The sequence below is a fragment of the Leptosomus discolor genome, chromosome 3 (assembly GCF_034619465.1).
Source record: "Leptosomus discolor isolate bLepDis1 chromosome 3, bLepDis1.hap2, whole genome shotgun sequence".
In the NCBI taxonomy this organism is placed as follows: domain Eukaryota; kingdom Metazoa; phylum Chordata; class Aves; order Leptosomiformes; family Leptosomidae; genus Leptosomus; species Leptosomus discolor.
The window spans coordinates 50469320-50487011 of record NC_141393.1 but is presented as its reverse complement, the minus strand read 5'-3'; the positions used below and the strand labels follow the sequence as shown (position 1 = coordinate 50487011).

The window sequence follows — 17692 nt, the reverse complement described above, 5'->3', positions numbered from 1 at the left end:
CTAATGGATGGGACAAGGGCTGTATGTTAACTAACACTTTAATTTCAGAGTCACATACAACTCAGCTATTGAAATACTCTTCACTTCCCTCCTCCCCCCCAACCCAGGGTACACTGTGAGACATTGCTTACCCACAGTGTTCAGGAGTGGAAGCCTGGAGATGGGACACGCTCTTGCAGTGCTTCCAGCCTTGGAAGGGTTTTACGCAGCCATGTGGACTTTGTGAGCATCATGGAGACCATGAGAGTCCAGCAAGATTTGCTGTAAAATAACAATACATAAAATGATTTGCATGAGTGATCTAGATGAGAACCAACAGAGCCTCACAATCTCAAACAGATACAAGGCATCTCCTTCCCCTGTTTATCCAGTCCATCACAGCTTATTTGCTTCTTGTCCAGGTCTGGCCATAGCCTGTTTGGGATGGACTTGCCACAACTCTGTGTCTCACAGAAACCTCTAGTCCAGAAAAGGCATAAATATTTTCCCATCTTTTCATGTAATTTTTCCAGCTTCCAATGCTTTAACTTGGTCAAGCCTGAATTGTTGTAGGTCCCTTCCAACTGAAATAGTCTATTCTATTCTATTTCAGTTGGAAGGGACCTACAACAATCATCTAGTTCAATCACCTGGCCAATTCAGGGCTGACCAAGTTAAAGCACATTGTTAAGGGCATTGTCCAAACTCCTCTTAAATACTGCAGGCTTGGGGCATTGACCAGGTCTCTAGGAAGCCTGTTCCAGTGTTTGACCACCCTCTTGGTAAACAAATGCTTCCTAAGCATATGCTATTCTATTCTAAATCCCTAGTAGGCTCAAAAAAAATGAAGCTCACATATCTTGTTTTATGCCTGAATTATTGCCAATACACAAATCAGAAGCTCTGACTGTTGTAGTGCTCAAGGCCTGTCTGTGCCCCTGGGAGCAGGGACACTGCTCCCCTGGGACATGGGGAGAAGTTCCCTCTCTTCTGAGAACTCAGGAGTGGGGATAGAGGAACCTGCAGGGAATGGGAGCAACGGAGCTTTTATATAGCATCTGTCTGTCTTACTCAAAATCCTAGCAAGAGATCCATGCTCCTTTGGCTGCTACATCAATCACCAATTCCCAGTGCTCCTCCTTTCTGGGGCTGTTAAAAATCCAGGCAAACCTACGCTGTCTTATCTGTAACTCTAGGGAGAGCTCACCCTCCCTCCCCTGCCAGAGGGATAATGCTTTCCCAGAAGCAAGGATCTGTCCTACCAGCGCTCCTGCCACCAGACATCATTCAGGAAGGCTCAGGGAAGCCCCGGGTAATGGTGGATCGTCCCTTCCTTTCACCAAGCCTGTTGTAACATGGTGAGTATGCAGCTGCTTTTTACAGAAATTTAGATAGCTTTGGCATGCCCCATTACGAAGTATCATGCTCCCCTTCCCCTCTGTATGCATAATGGGCATCTATCATCCTCATCGCATAGAGCCTGTCCAGACGCATCTCTGCCAAGGGAGGCCTGGGAGGCCCAAAGGATCAAGAAACTCCTGAGCCCTACATGCCTAGAGGAAACACAATGGCACAAGGAAGAAATGATCTGGAGGCAAGAGGCAGAATCTCTTAAGAAGTCTGTCTGAAGGAGCCCCCAAACCTTCCAGCAGCTACTGATGAAGTATGGCCCTTCCCACACATGCACAGGTCCCAGGGAGGAGGGCTCACTCACCTGCAGCAGATGCTGCCCATACATGACAGCCCAGCACTGTTCCCTGCTCCTGTCTGGCAGCAATGGTTTTTCCTGGCGTTCCTTCCACTGGATCAAGCTAACAAGGGAGCTCAAAGGGAAAATCTCTTGCCTTCCTCTGGCAACTGCCTGCCAAGAAACAGGTGCTCCTGCTGGCTCCACTTCCTGGTACAGTGTGGGCAGCACCGACGACAGGCTGCAAGCCCTCACCTCTCATCTGGGCAGGTGCATTCCCCAGCAGGGTGGTGCCTCAGCAAACCTGCTGCTGGCCTTGGAGAGGCTCCAGAGCCACACAGGTGTGCAGGCACTACCCCTCCCTCCCTCCTTCCCCGGGCAGGATCTGGCTGAGCACCGATCCTGGAAGGTGGCTCATTTCCTCCTAGCTGGAGGTGAAGGAGTGCCAGAGGAAGGGAGCAGCTCCCAGGCAGCAGGCAAGAGAAAGCCCACAGCAAGGTTGGTAGATTTGACACATTCAGCAAGTATTTGGTATTATGTGGTATTAAATACAATAGATTCTGCCCTACTGTATAGGCTAGGGCCATCTAGTTGCAACAAGACTGGATCTTTGCATGGCATTAGTCCAGGCAGGCACTTAAGTCAGGCAAGATGTCATTGCGGTGCCATTGCCCCATCACAGGCAGCAGTTGGGAGACAGCAGCATCAGCAGGGCCTACCATGATGCAGAAGAGCTGACTTCCTGGTAATCTAGCGGAAAGAAAAGGGTGACCATTTTGAGAGGAGTCGGGGCAACAGAAGAAGACTGATTTGAGAGAGGAAAAGAAAAAAAAAGGAGTAGCAGGAACACTGAAGTCAGCAGCGGAATGGGACTCCCAGACTGAACGCATGACCCCTCCTTTTTGGTTGGGCTTAATGACAGCAAAAGGGATCACTACTGTGAGTCTGAGCAGCTGGAAAATCTCCTGGGATGTGTAGGAAGAAGAAAACAGGGCTGAACAACAGCCCTTGCCTGATGAATGGAAAAGGAAGCTCAGTTATTAAATGACATGCTAATTTTTTATCAGCTATGAGAAGGGAAGCTTAGGATGTGCTAATACAATAGACACCAATTAGTGTGACAGTTTCAGGAATTTGTCCGAGTAAAATCTGACAGAAATTTTGAAACTTGTGAACTATCGTCTGTCCAACGGTTGTTGTCCTAAACCTAAAACAACAAATGGGATGTGGTAGATTTCTCTATACAAACACCCTTGAGCAATGAGCTTGCCCCTACCCAGAAAAACCTTGTCCTTTAGTTGGGCCAGTTAAACACATCATCCAAGGGGAAACCTTATTCAGCTTTAAAGATAGCCATATATTCACTTTAAAAAGGGGGCTGTGACTTTACAAGAGCATGTGTTACTTATCAGCTCCTTTAGAGAGGTATCAAGAAACAGACAGTGCAAACCAAGAGAGGATAAAAGCAGAAAGTGTCTTTGCACTGAAAGAATTCAGAAGACCATTAGTATACAAAACCATAACCCAGTTACAACTTAATTCTGAAGATATTCTGACAGCACATGGGTGGGAGTTGTAGTTTTCCCAGTATAGAAGGGGCTTGTACATCTATTTTGCTTCCAGCAGGTTTCTAATAAACCTCAGTTGTAACACTCTGCTGTGCGTGACTTCTAATGTTCCCCCTTACAAACAATGTTTTAGCTGCCTCTTAGCCACTAATATCAAGTTCAAAATCCTCTTGAACCTAGTTTGCCAAATGTCTGCCTAGGCTTCATTTGACAGGCCTTGTATTGCCTTTCAAATCTTTCTAATGAGGGTGACACATGGGCATACTTTTAACCATATTAATCGCCACTTTCTATCATTTTTCACCTGCATATGCTTCTTCCTCTTACTAGGACAAGGTTCTTCTTTTTCAGAAAGATTTATTCCATTTCTCTAAACCACATCTATTAAAGCAGTGGCTTCTACAATTTATTCTGACAGAGAGAGGGGAAAATTATACCATGTGGGAGTCTACCAAATTAAAATGGGTGTGTCCTGAAAATTTAAGAGGGAACTAGTTTCTAAAATATTTGCTAATTATATTAATTACCTCCTCTTTCTGTACAGGAAGTATCAAGATGATTATATGGGGGGGAGGGGGGGGGTGTAGGAAGAAAGAGTGTTAAGCTAGCACATTAACAGACCAGTTCCATCATAACATCTTCCTTTCCTCTGAAACCTATGCTTCATATAGGTTAAAGCTGCAAAATTAAAAAAGTAAGATTAAAGAAACTCAATTCCACATTCTTGGACAAAGCACCCAACTGAAGTCTCCCAGGTCATATAAGCACATGGAACCATCTGTCTTGCCATGGTGTTAGGCTGGAAATGAGTCTAGTATCCATTATCCAGCCTTGACAGCACCATCTTCTGTATAATATTATTATTACTGGTATGCAGAAAGCACTCATCACTTCTCTACAATTCAGGATAGGAAATGGAAACAGCGATGTACTGGCTGTTATAATACCACAGAGTTACATGCTCAATCAGTAGCTTAAATTTCTAATGTATGTGAAGTATTCCTCAGTGAGACAGTGTGTCATGCACTGACAACAAAGGATGAAAAATTTACTTTTTTCCCCCCCTCATTATTCAAGAAGTTACTCCCTGCCTTTTTCTATACGTAAGTACTTTGCAGAGTGACTTTTTAGGAAAATTTCACTGAAAAACTGAACTAAAGGGATTGTAGATGTTGGGAAAAAAAAGACAAGCAAAGATTAATTTATCAAAGTTATGGGAGAGTTATGACATAAGGTTTGGACTTTATTCCACATTTCAGAGTCTGAAACTAGGTGGCCTTTTTGTCCTGCTGAGATGACTTTAACATATGAGACAACACATCTCTAGACAGGAGGCAGAGACTTGAGCAAGGGCTCTCTAGCTTAGGTGTGCTTGACCACTAATCAAAGGTTGCCCTCACAAGGTAATTGATTTTTAGTCTGTGACTGAGTACCTGCTTGGAGTAACACTAACATCTGTATTAAGTGCAGGCAGTCCTTTGTATGGACATAGGCAATTCAATACTGCGAAATAAAAGGCTGATGTTAACATTTGCAGCACAATGACACCAAATTATAATTCTAGCAGAAAAGGCTTACAGAGTTTGACCAGCTCTTCTGAACTAGGACACATTATTTTTCAAGAGAAAGGTGCGTACTTGCCCTAGCACGAAGGCACAAACATCAGTCTTGCACTAACACAAATTTTTTTTTTTTTCTCTTGGCTCCTAGGCCTCATGGAAAGGGCAGATTCCAGGAAAGTAGAAGAGAGTGAAGGTTGCTGCCTTATGTTCAAAGCAGTGAGCGCTGCACAAATGCTTCTAGTAGAATACTATAGCATCATGGAAGTCTAATCTATGCTGTTGCATTTCTGATCTTGCCAGGAGAATATAATAATGTAAGGCATCCGTGAACCAGGTCACTGTTGCTGTGTCTTGTGGCTTCTTTCCAGGTTCAGCTTAGGAAGATTTCTGACTAAGACAGGCTTAACTGCAAGGACTTGTCCCTTCTGGATTTGGCTTCACAGGTACTGAATTTCTAGCTGATGCATTTCTATTATTTTCTCACTTTCCTCCTCTGCGTTCAACCTCAGGACAGCTGGGCTGGACTAGTTCACTGGAGGGAGCTAGAAGATAAAATCAGAGAGGATAAAGGAGAGTAACGAAGGTCCAGTTTAGAGTTCTTTGGCATGAACAAGGAAAGGCATCTTTCAGGGCTGAAAGAATAGAGCTAAATAGTAAGATTCTGCAGTACTTAACAGCTTCTACCACTAACATTACAATTTAACAGGTTCCACCAGGCATACAAGCTGGAATGATATGGAGACAGTAATAGAATTGCTCACCAAGGACAAAAAGGGCTTCTGGAATGAGTACTGACAATACAGAAGACATACAAGAAGCACTATTCACCCGTGTCTTGAATTGCTTGTTTTTTCTTGTTAATCTTAGTGTTGACCGGAGGTCATGTACCTGGGTGTGGGCCACCTTTGGTTCTTGTCATTAATTTCCTTAACCAGACTCATATTTTCCTGTAAAAACAATATGCCCTGTGAGGAAAAGCACAGGTACTATCTGGCTCAGCAATATGTATCTTCATATCATTGGGAAGGACACTGGACAGTATAGAATCAGTATCAGAAGCAGAAGATACAGGGCAACCAGTACAGTACACAACAGTTCAGATAAGGCCACAGTAGATATGACACACACCATGTTAGCTCAATAAGCTAATATTTGTTTTGCTTTTCTGACTGCAGCTGCACTCCAAGGTATCATCTTCCTTGCCAATTCCACAGGGAAGCTCATGTCCCTTCCTGGATTGATAGAATTAATTCAGAATTAATGTGAAGAATTCCCATTTCTCCCTCCATGTATTATTTTGCTTTTCATTTGCCACTATATGTCTGTTCACTGAGATGATCTGTATCTCCTTGCAGTTCTTCAAAGCCCACTTCATTAGTTCTGTCAGATGTCACTTTGCAACAGCCTTCCAAATTATTAAGAAATATATAAAGCATATGGAGACTTGAGATACCTACTGCTAACATGCTGTTATGAGGAAAAGTTAGCCATGGTTCATCTTTTGTTCTTTTTTTAGCCAGTTTTCAACCCATAAAAGTTAAATCCTCTTATTTTTTAATAGCCTCTGACAAAGCATCTTGCTGAAAGGGTTGTGAAAGTACAAGTGAACGTACTTTACCCATTGTTGAGATCTTCATCTTCCAGATGTTTTATTAATTCGGTTTTAATCATCATTTCATGTTAGGCTTACTGATCCAAGACATCAGGTATTATCATTATGAGCACCATCTGTCACCCTATTCCAGCAAGAAAATTCTTCAGGTTATTTTCTGAAGTCTTTTGTGCCAAAGGAAACATTTAACTCACAGAAGGAATAAAAAAGTTAAAACAGGGCCAGGGAAGAAGATCACCTTGTGCCTGAAGAAGCACTATGAATAAATAGCAAAGAACAGATGACTAAGGAAGGGACTAAGGTCTAATGATCCTGAGGAAGCATAATAAAGTAACAATGAAGAAAGGGCTAGTGAGGAGAAAAGAAAATGCTGACTGAGCAGAAGGAGATCATGGTAAAAAGAGATTGTAAAAGAACTGTCCTCCTAGGATGTTTGGTGTGGAGCTTTAGACCCTCTCACTCCAGGTGAAAATAAATTGTATCTGTGGCCCCCACAGTTGCAAGTTTACCTTGCCTTGTAAGCCACAAGGATTCTGAGCAAGACTGCCTGGTACGAATAGGCATATTCACCACATGTTTCTGAACTTCCTTGGAAAACCTGGGTGTGAAAAGCAGAAAGTACTTCTGAATTCAGACCAGTAGAGGTGGGACTATGGGGCTGAAGAAAGTAATTTTTTTTCTTCTCTTCCTCCAAAATGACTTCCTAAGCACTACCACACAGCAAGTACAGCTTGACACTCAAACATGTGCAAATTGACTATGATGGCAATTATAAATACTGTTTGAAATAAAAAATAAGTACATTAATTGCTTAAAAAATATCCAGGCAGCAGAGATTCCCCATCTCTTTTTACATTAGGGAGTGGGAGATAAACAAAAGCATCTACAAAACAGCAGCAATTTTGGACTTCAGAGATCTTGCTCTTTTTGTCCAGAAAATTAGAGAACTTTAGTAGCTGAATGAGTATTATCCTTGAATGGAAGCACTTGAAACACTTGGGAATTTCTGGCAAGGAAACAAAACAAAACAGTTTCAAAGTCCTAAGAAACCATAGCAGTAGGGATACTGAAGTCTCTTTTGTGCAGCTGCTTCCTTTTTCCCTCCCCATACCATAGGTAAAAGGCTTATTACCTGCAGGATGCACCTGTAAGCAGCTTGGTGGATTTCCTGATCCTTCACCACCTTCTTTTTTTAAAGCTGCCAAATTCCTCTCAAGATACTGTCGCTGCCTCGTACTCCTGCTGCAAATCTGTGTCTGCTGCTTCAGTCTCCACCTGAGGGGGCACAGCATGTTGCCTCAGTAATTACACCACCAGAGAAATTAATCTGCAAGGAGAAGGCAAAGGCCCTAACTCACCAAGTCTGACTGCTGCATATAATTGCTGTAGAGTTCATGCATCCCATCCTTCATTTTTTTGGAATCCTGAATGAAGCCCACACAATTATGAAGATCTGTTTTAAATCATTTGATCAGAGTTTCCATATTTTGCTTCTGCAAGAATGATGTAGGTACATTGTTATTGGCTCATCAGAGGACTCCATCATGCAATATTCCAGAAAGTCTAGCAGAATTGGTGAAAGCTCTCATACGCTTTACTTCCTCTGAATTTAAAAAAAACCCAAAACCATTAAAAAACCTGGTGGGGATGTGAGCACTACATGTCAAAATAGCAGTGGTAAATTTTAGCAGTAATAATAATCCCAGATACTTGCATTAGGTAATATAAGTGCCAGCATCCAGAGATCTCACCTGAAAACCAGTGGCTTATCATCATGAATGCTATCCCTCACTGTCCTTTCTCAAACAACCTACATTCTTATTTAGAAACAACACACAAACAGTTAATAAGAGAAGGCAAGGGGCAAAACACATATCAGACACGTGCACAACTTGATTTCACATCAAGATTGCCTTCTCATTCTCACATGGTTTCTACCAGACCCCTCTACCTGCTTCCTCAGTGCTGTTCTGCCTGCTAAGCTCCTTCACCTTCACTTGTAGTCCATTTTGCTCCCTCATGTCTGACGTGCTTGCTATCAAACACAAAGAGAGCTTGTCTCCTCTATTCATAAGCCCACCCTTCATTTCATCCTACTAACACCTAGATATTGTTGTAGGTGATAGCCTACATGCTGCTCCTGTTTAGGCCAAGTGTTCCCAGATTTCAAGCTCGGGCAGGAGAGTGCAGTCAGTTAAGCATTTGCCTCACTGCTCTGTTAAACCAAGGAGAGTATGTGTTGATTGAAGAAACTGACACCCAAATAACTGGATTTTTTTAATATCAACTCTCTAACCTGGCTGCAGGCTTGGAAGTTTTCTGTCTTTATTCCCACTGATCAAAGACTCTCTTGGCCCTTGGACACAGTATCCCTGAAGTACTCGTTTGCTCAGATTAATGCTTCTGCAGTGTTCTGTCCCCACAAACTTCATTCTGTAGGACCTGCATGGTGGTTGTAACCCCATACCTTCTGCCTTTCTCTGTGCATCTTGTGATCAGTTGCCTTTAGTTTCTGCTGCAGTTGTGTGATGTTCAGCTTCAACTGTGTGCTCTCCTTGTGGAACTGTTCCGGCTCCCCCTCCATCTGAAAGGAAACAGGAGGAGGAAACCAGGACTAAAAGGAGACATGAAAAAACAACACATAACAGGAAAACCAGAGACTAGAAATACAGACTCGAGGGAGTAGGTCCCCCTTCAGGTTGAACTCCAACACGAAAAAAGTCAGTTTTGGAACAACACTGCCCTCTGTCAGAATACACAGAAAACACAAAAATGGATATTCAGCTCCATTTTGAGTTACACATATTTAAGTGATGTGATGCTCCTTAATTTCTTTGAGCAGAACTGGAGCTTTACTGTTCCATCTGAATAAAAATTGGTGAGATGGAAATTAAAAGTCAATACTGGAAAGAGTAAGTGCAACAATAAGAAGAACCTGGTACTGGAAAGAAACAAATGCATTGAAAAGCTGTGGGTAGAACAGGGAAAAAACCCCAGCATTTACGAGCATAAGACAGTGACTAGAAGAGAGAACAGGGCTTTCATCATGCTAGTCTGACATATATACGAATTGATCATTTGTTTTCATTTTATTTAAAAGGCTTTTCTTCTGAATAAACAGACCTATGAAAACTGATACGCTGTATCACCATAGTCCTATCTTGGCTGAGCTAAAGGTACATCTACAGACAGATCACAGTAAGTTTCTATCATCAATAAGTTGCCTCAATGAATTTGCTGCAAGCTAAGTATGAATACATGGAAGTTTTCCACGGATCCTGGAAAATTCCACTGATGAATAGTAATTTGTCCACGTACCTAACCCCTAAACAGAGTTGTTCGCATAAATCTGCAGCTTTTCTGAGAGAAGAAGTTCCCTCTCTCTTCCTCCAGATCAGTAAAGGCAGTGTCTTGCAAACTCTACAGGGTAGGTGGAGGGCAACCACATAAGGAAAAGCTCTATTTTTAAGCAAAACTGATATTACTCAAGAGTCTAGAATTAAATACTGAAACAGGAGCTTAAATAACTGTGCTGATCACTGGTAGCATGTGATAGAAAATTGAATGGCAGCTATTGTGCACAAATATTTTTATTAGCTGTAAAGATAATGAATCGGTGCTGTGTGTCTTTGAAAGGAGTCAAGGAACAAGCAGGGTAGAGTCTTCCATGGGACTTGTCAGGTCATCTTTGTGTTCAGACAAAGGACTTAGAAGCAGAGGCCAAATGAGTGTTACCTCATGGATCTGCTCCTTCATTGTTTCAGTATCATTGTCACGTGACTCTATTTGCTTCTTAAACTCCTCTGTTCTGTAATCCAGTACAAACTCAAACTTTTCCAGTTCCTGATTTTTTCTTTTTTAGGTTATCTATATGCTTCTCCTCGGGAAGAAATAGATACAGAGATCTGAATTAGACACAGCACTCTCAAACAGATCCTTAGGCCAAGGCACCAATATGGTAGAGGCAAAAGCAGCAGTCACAGATATAGTGGAAGACTGAACTACAGAGAATATCTACACAGATTGGGTGGGAAGGAAGGGGGCAAATAATACAGAGAGACACCTACAGATCCCAGAACAGGGGATGAGAAAGTCAATGTCCTGAATTTGAGCTCCCCAAGAAAAGCTTAGAATGTCAACTAAAAACTAAAATTACAGATTCTTTAAGTTAAAACTGAGTTTCCAGTCATGTGATATTATCACAACACAATACTATTAAATTAAGGGAAAGTGACTTTGATCTCAGCCAATTGTCCAGTTTCTCATCTTGTTTTGGATAGTGTCAGCACTCTCTTGAATTTCTGCCTTCAGTGCCAAGATGTCCTTCTCCAGTGACTTAATGATGCCTTGCAGCTTCTGCTGTTCCAGTCTTATTTCCTCAGTCTCCCTGTTTCGCTCCTTGAGCTCCTTCTGTAGGCTGTTCAACTAGAGAGGCAAATAAGAACGAACTTAACAGTCTCCAGAAGCTGTGCACAACTTAGCCATTCTACTCTGTAAATACCTTGTAGACAGTGTGGGATAAAGGACATCAAACAAGGTATGATGAAGGAGCACCACATCACTTAAATGCCTATAACTCAAAAGGGGGTTGAAGATACATTTTTGCATTTTCTGTATATTCTGACAGAACACTCACTGCACTACAAGTAATCAAGGAATTTGCATCCAGAAGCAAGGGTATGGATATTATACCCAAGCATCATCTTCAAATAACACTCAAGCCATGGAAAATTATTTTAAGGTGATCACTTGTCATACATCTCTAAAGATGTCAAAAGTAGACTGGATGGGTGCCTAGTTCATAGCTCTTGGTATCGCTGCCTCAGTACTAAGATCTGTGAAGTCAAGGAGGTCGCAATCAAGAAACAGTGCTGGTCAAACTGTGAGGACCCATGAAGAAAATCCTGGTGTCTATAAGACAGCGGAACTGAAGACAGTACCATGATAGTAGAGGGTATGAAGGAAGAGAACCTGTCTCCAGATAGATACTGAAGAAACTAGAAGGAAAAGATGTCCCTTAGGCAAATGTAATACCCAGTCAGTAAAACAGCTAAAAGGTTTCATGCCTCCTTAAAAATCCAAGTAAAAACAATTAAAAAATTATGACACATATGAAACACAGGGTTTTTTTCATCAAATGAAGCAGTAGAAGTATTTTTCTAACAAAGCAATGCATTAGATGTTGGAAAAATGAAAAGGTTCATTTCTTTCCCATCACAGGATGAATAATATCATTATTTATAATTTAAAACTATGTAAGATAAAATAAAGTGTACTAATAGAAACACATCTCCTCTGTCATCTGTCTCTAATCATATCAACAATACAATCAGCACACAGCTTCTTCTTCTGCCCAAATAGTCTAAAACATTTGAACTCATATAAGAAGAGGTCACTGTTCTCACATGAAATACCATGCATTTATAGACTAAATTCACAGACTAAATTGACATGCCATTAATCACATTCAGTCCTCAGCTATAGGTCCCCACATGCAGGTCTTGTTCTATCACAGAATGAGAGATACCCTTTTATTCATGACTCCTATTTCTCCTTTCAGTTGCAGGTTTGATTCCTTTTCTTCCAAGAGCCATCTCTCATACTTGATTTTGATTTCCACAGTTTCTCTGCCTTCATCTTCTTCAATTTGCTTCTTAATTTCTTCATGTGCTTGAAGCTGCTGCCTTGTATCCTCCTCTGCCTGCAGTTAAGGAAAGCAAACATTAGAGAAGACAACAGTAAGAGACCAATAAAGAAGAGAATTCTTTAATTGTAACTATATTTCTCCTAGGAAGATCTATATTTAGTGGACTCTTCAGTTGCAGCAATAACATTTAAGGTAACTTAACTTCTTAGGGGATTAAAGTAACTTTAAAACCTGTTAAGACAAACATAAAAAATTCTTCATAAAAAAAAAAATATTCTTAAGGCTTGGATGCTTCAAGTTAGGAACCTGGCCCAAATACTAACATCAGCAAACTTGTTCGGGCTGCAGAAAACACAAGCATGGGTAACACTTGAGAAGATCTTTTAAAATTGCTGATGCATTAGGACCAATAACCACTCAGGTTTGCATCAGTCTCTGTACGCCTCTCTTCTCACATCCATTGCTCACATTCTTTCCAAATTGGTATTGCAACATAGGGGCGGAGACGCGTGCATGCGGCCGGAAGAGGCGGTGGCAGCAGGGGCAGCATGGTGCGGGGCCGCTCAGCTGCCCTTCCGACGACTCTTCTCTCTCGGACTCGGACGTGAGCCCGTGGCCGCGGTGGCGGAGCCGGGTCGCGAGCCCGGCAGTAAGGACTTCCCCGGCAGCCGCGGCGTAGGGCTGCCCGGTGCCCTCGCCGGCGGCGCAGCCTGACCGTGCCCTCTCCGCAGGTCCAGGAGGCCCTCTCGAGGGGCGCGTTGAAGAAGGGGCTCAACGTGGTGCTGGCGGAGCGGCCGAAGCGGCGCAGCGACGCGGTGAGGGGGCGGGGCGGGGCGGCGCCTTCCCGGGGCAGGGCGGAAACCCCGGGCCGGGTCCCGTGTCTCCCAGCGCCGGGGGCGGGGCAGAGGAGGCCCCACTGGGGCTGGGGTCACGGTGCGCCGGCCAGGGCAGGCTTACGGGGTTCCTGTACTCCTAAGGTGATTTGGGGTATCACCCAGCGGCCTTGGAGGAGCACCCCACGGTGTGACCTGGATGTTCAGCTAGGCCAGCCTTGGGGAGGTGGTTCCGTGCGGTGTTGTGCAGATCTGTGCTTCTTTCACAGGACGGCCTCAGGCAGTGCCTGTCCGAATTCAAGCAGCAGCTAGCTTGGGTGGAAAGGCTGGATGTGACTTCGGGCCAGGTCATGGACCCCAGCTTATAGAGTGCTTCTAACAAAGATGCTGTTGATCCTGAGAATGATTTCCAGAGAGAGATGAGCTTGTAAGTGTCAGAAAGGGAGATTTCTTATAGGGTCTTGGCATATTGCTGTGTGCTTCGTGTCATGTTTCACAGATGTGCTGCAAACTTCCACACTGTTTGTCACCAGTGTCATGTCATTCTTGGGACATGTATTTTACATTTGATGGCTCTGAATGTTTTCCAAAATAACTACAAATTAATGTTAGCATATTTAACTTGTCTGGTGATTGGAAATAATTCTCCTTTTTGCAGCAGACTTCCATCTTTGCCTTATAATCCAGCTTACAAAACTACAACTGGAAACTAGATAAATGCATATGTGCAAGATGTAAGTGTTAATATTGTACTGGCACCTATACTGATTTTAATAACACTGAATGGTGTAGGGCACAGCATATTAATATATTTCTAGATCAATGGTTGTTAGATCCCAGTATCAGCTAGCTTATGTGAGCAGAGTTTCTGTCAGTGCTGTGAGATGCCTGATACTCAGTGACAGTGACAGCACAGCTGACTCCCAGTTACCAGCAGGCTCAGGCAGAGGTTCTGGAAGCCCTACCTAGGTTGCATAAGCTCCAGGTTTCTACTAGAAGGCCAAATGATTACTTTGCAGAGATGGCCAAATCAGACCAATAGATGCAGAAGGTATGTGCAGTGAATAATGGCTTTCTTTCCTGTGTATTGTGTTGGTTTTAGCCTGTGCTAGGGATTAACTTTAAGGTGTAACGTGCGAATATTTATCTTCATCTCTTGGACAAATGCCTGTGACAATGTTTTTGTTTGAAATTTTGTTTTGACTTGCAGTCAACTATGGTATTAATGTGATCCTTTTTCATTATTTAAGTATATTGTTTATACTTAGTGTGTTTTGATTCTCTGTGATTTTTAACTGAGTGTTATTGAATTAATCTGTCATGGGTAGAAAGTCAGATTTGTGTAGTAAATCAGAGTTTCAGGAACTTGCTTCTTGATTGTGGTCTTTGTTCAAAATGGAACCCTATTTTTTGTTTCAGTTTTGGAAAAAAAGCCTCTGTTGTATAAGTTAAACAAACATGAGCTGGAATCTAATTTGGAGGTTCATGTATGACTTGGTCACTGTTTTGATGGCTGTAGAATCTTCCTAGAGAAGATGAAGATTATTAGCTTGTGCTGAAGCTTAAGTCAATTCTGCACATTACTATTGCTTTCTTTTGCTGGCTTTTGTTTGAAGAGTTTTTTCTCTTAGTGGAGTGACAGTCTGAATCCAGATCATCTGTTTGAAATCTTTGTAATCCCTTGTAATGCGGCATCCTTATAGAAATGCTTGTGAACAAGGAGGGAACAAAATAGATGTTTTCCATGGCATGGAAGGGTTGTTGACTCTTCTTCAGTGCTTTACTTTTAATAATGCTGAGAAAGAAACTGTCAAGTCTCTACATACACCTGAGTAAACTGACAAGATGTGACAAGACACTCTTGTTTAACGGTTCCATTAGAGCCCATTATAAGGCTTGGTCTTGTCTCTGTGTGAGTTTTCTCTTTCGGCTACAGATCAGTTCAGGAGTTTCTGTAATAACTGTTCCAGCTTTGAGTTGAAAGAATGTTAGGCCTTATAAACCGTTATCGGATTAAGAGATGTTTTTGGTTTTACACTCATTGATAGTTCACATAATTGTTGATATCAGGACTGCATAGCAATCATAGAATGATCATATTTTCTTTTGTGTTACTGATAAGGTTTTTTCTGTCCTCTAAGAAGATTTGACAGCAGCTTAAGAGTAAACAGGAAGCAATGGAGAAGTCTGAAAAAGAGAAACAGCTCTGTGCAATATGGCAAGAAGGTGAGGAGGAGCTACAAAAGAGGCCTGCGTGTGACAAGAATCTAGAGCCTGAGTGAGTAGCTTAGAAAGTAAGACCACAGGAAGTTGGCTAAAATGTATGGAATTTGTCTATTCTTCGTCTTGCTGCTTTGAAGGAAGACATAGCAAAAGATGGGATACCTTTTTAAAACAAAACCAAAAAAGGTAAAAAGAAAAAAAGTATGGAACACTACAAGGAACAACACTAACATTCTGCTTCTAATCTCAGGTGCAAACTGAGATTCTGCAGAGGAGACAAAAGGAGAAAAAAAAAAAAAAAGACATTGAATGCTGTCAAGAAGTACCAGGAAAGTAAAGCTAACTTGTCTGAGAGCGCAGATGTGTAATGGGAGTAGTGATGATAGCAGTGTAAGGCAGTGTGATGTGTGGTGTCAATCTGTAGTGCTGGCCACTGAGCTTGAAAGGCTGCTACTGTACAGAATCATATGCCAGTGGCCTTGAAAATACTCCCAAGTAGCTGTTCTTTGGTGACAGTGACTTGTTGCTGTTACTTACTTAGATTGAAAATTTGTGTTTTCTGTGGTGGTAGCTGACCAGCTGTTATGACTTTGCTCCTGTAGGTGTCTCTGACAAGCTGGATTTCTAGATAAAGAGCAGACATCATCTCAGGGGAATAAAAAAGGGTAGTTCAAGATAAAGAAGGGGTGAGACTAGAAAAGAAAGATATTTAAGTGCAGATTCTCTGATTTGTTCAGTCTTTTAGGGGATCATTTTGTGGAACGAGAAAGCTGTTCTGAAGGCTGCAAGCTGTAAACTTTCACCTAGGTCTACTTGACATGTACAGAACTTGCATCCATTCAAGCAAGACAAGGACTCCAGAGCCAGCACAAGCCTGTAGCTTTGAGGCTACAACCATCAATAGCAGGTGCAACTAGTCAAGATAACAGCCTGCCTGGAGACAGTGGAATAGGAATCGAATAAGGAGTCAGAAGGTGTTGGAGGATCTGAGGACAGAATCACTGTTGGACCAAAGGGCGTGTGAACAGCACATGAAGATTGCATGAAGGGTGGATGCATAGTCTGTAAGGGTATAAATGTCTAGGGATTTCTTTCTTTGGGGTCCCCCTCTGGAGGTGCCCAGCTCAAGCTGACCCTGCTGCTGTACCATTCTATTAAATTATTAATTTTTGTAAGATTCGATGCCTGAAACTCTGCTTTGGGAAACCTAGGGTTTGGACTGCACTTCTTTAACAGAACGGAGACTGAAATGTGCTAATTTCTGTCTCTTCAGTAAGGGGGGAAAGGTTTGGGATGTCCATTAGAGGAGAGTCCATCAGCAGATACATGTGCCTTCTTGAATGCTTCCTGAGGAAAGGAATATAGGTGATGATGCTGTTCGGTTGTTTTTCAGACCAAATGCGAAAAGATGATACAAGAATCAGAAGATTGGTTTTGGTGGGAAGAAGAAGGGCTCAAAGTGGAACACAATGGAGAGTTTTAATGACATATCCAGCTTCCGGTCAAAAGTGGCTCTCAACAAAGGCCCAGGAAACAGAGGAAAAAAAGCCCTCAATGTAACTGAAATGTTGCATGTAAATGATCCTGCTTGGCTAGGAAGCCAGTCCTTGTCTGGGAGGTAGAACTGAGTACCTAATGGGTGCCTCCAGCATTTGGAAGCAACAATGCCTGTCTTTGGGAGCTCAGCACAATTCAGTTGCAGACAGAGTTAAGGACAGTGGTTTGGTGTTGAGGCAAGGAAATGAGTGGGGGAGTTAGCAAGTACTGTTTGTTGCTACCTGTGTCTCAAAGCCTCCCTCTCCAGAGGTAATGAAAAATATCCTCTCCTAAACCTCCCTCTCCAGAGGTAATGACAAATATCCTCTCCTTTGTATACTCCCTAAGCTATAGAGCTAGAACGAAGACTGAGGACATGAAAATGAAGATCTGGATCTGTCTATTTTTTCAGAAGAGACTTGGAAAGAGAGAAAGGCAGAAGATGAAGAGCCAAGCGTAGTAAGAGGACTGTGCTCCCTGGTGGGGTTCCTCTGTTTCTGTGTGTTGCAAGATGTGTTTCTGCTGTCATCAAGCAGCTAATTTGTGGAACAAGCTGGATGCTTCCAAGTGGCAAGAAAAAAAAGTCAGCAGAAACTAGTGCCTTATCGCTAATTTCTTCTTACAGTCTGTTTTGTTGAAGGATTGTTTTCTACTTAAACCTTTGATGTGTGAACGCATTAAATGGTTTGCACAGAATGATGTGGAATTCATGTTTAGCTGTGTTATGAATGGTGGCTGAAGCCTGCCCTTTGTTCCCTTCATTCTGACAGCTTTTTCCACAGCTACTGTTGACATGTACTTGGTGAACTTGAGTTCTGGGTCATGTTGCCCATGTCAAAATAAGAAGTCTGAAGCCTGTCAAGATGATAAAGTGGTTTTTTAGGCTAGTTATATAGATGGGTTTGGAAACAGCAGTGAGACAAATGCAGCAATCTTATAATAGGTTTATTTCTTTTAACTATTGTCAGGCTGCAAATCTGGTCAGACTGAGGTTCTCTCTTTCCTTTTACTATCTTCTCTTGCCAGAAATCTGCCAAACTCACCT

The 17692-nt window shown here is 42.4% G+C and overlaps 1 protein-coding gene across 1 annotated transcript; it reads left to right on the top strand.

Annotated features, from left to right (window-relative positions):
- The first annotated feature begins 12414 nt into the window (after window positions 1-12414).
- EBNA1BP2 (EBNA1 binding protein 2) lies at window positions 12415-17343 on the top strand. Its single transcript, XM_009953736.2, is given in 11 exon segments — window positions 12415-12418; window positions 12553-12659; window positions 12787-12870; window positions 13158-13315; window positions 13816-13939; window positions 15033-15136; window positions 15395-15444; window positions 15714-15734; window positions 15737-15797; window positions 16505-16667; window positions 17060-17343. Coding segments are annotated over 11 exon segments (924 nt in total). The 3' UTR covers window positions 17108-17343.
- The last annotated feature ends 349 nt before the right edge of the window (window positions 17344-17692 follow it).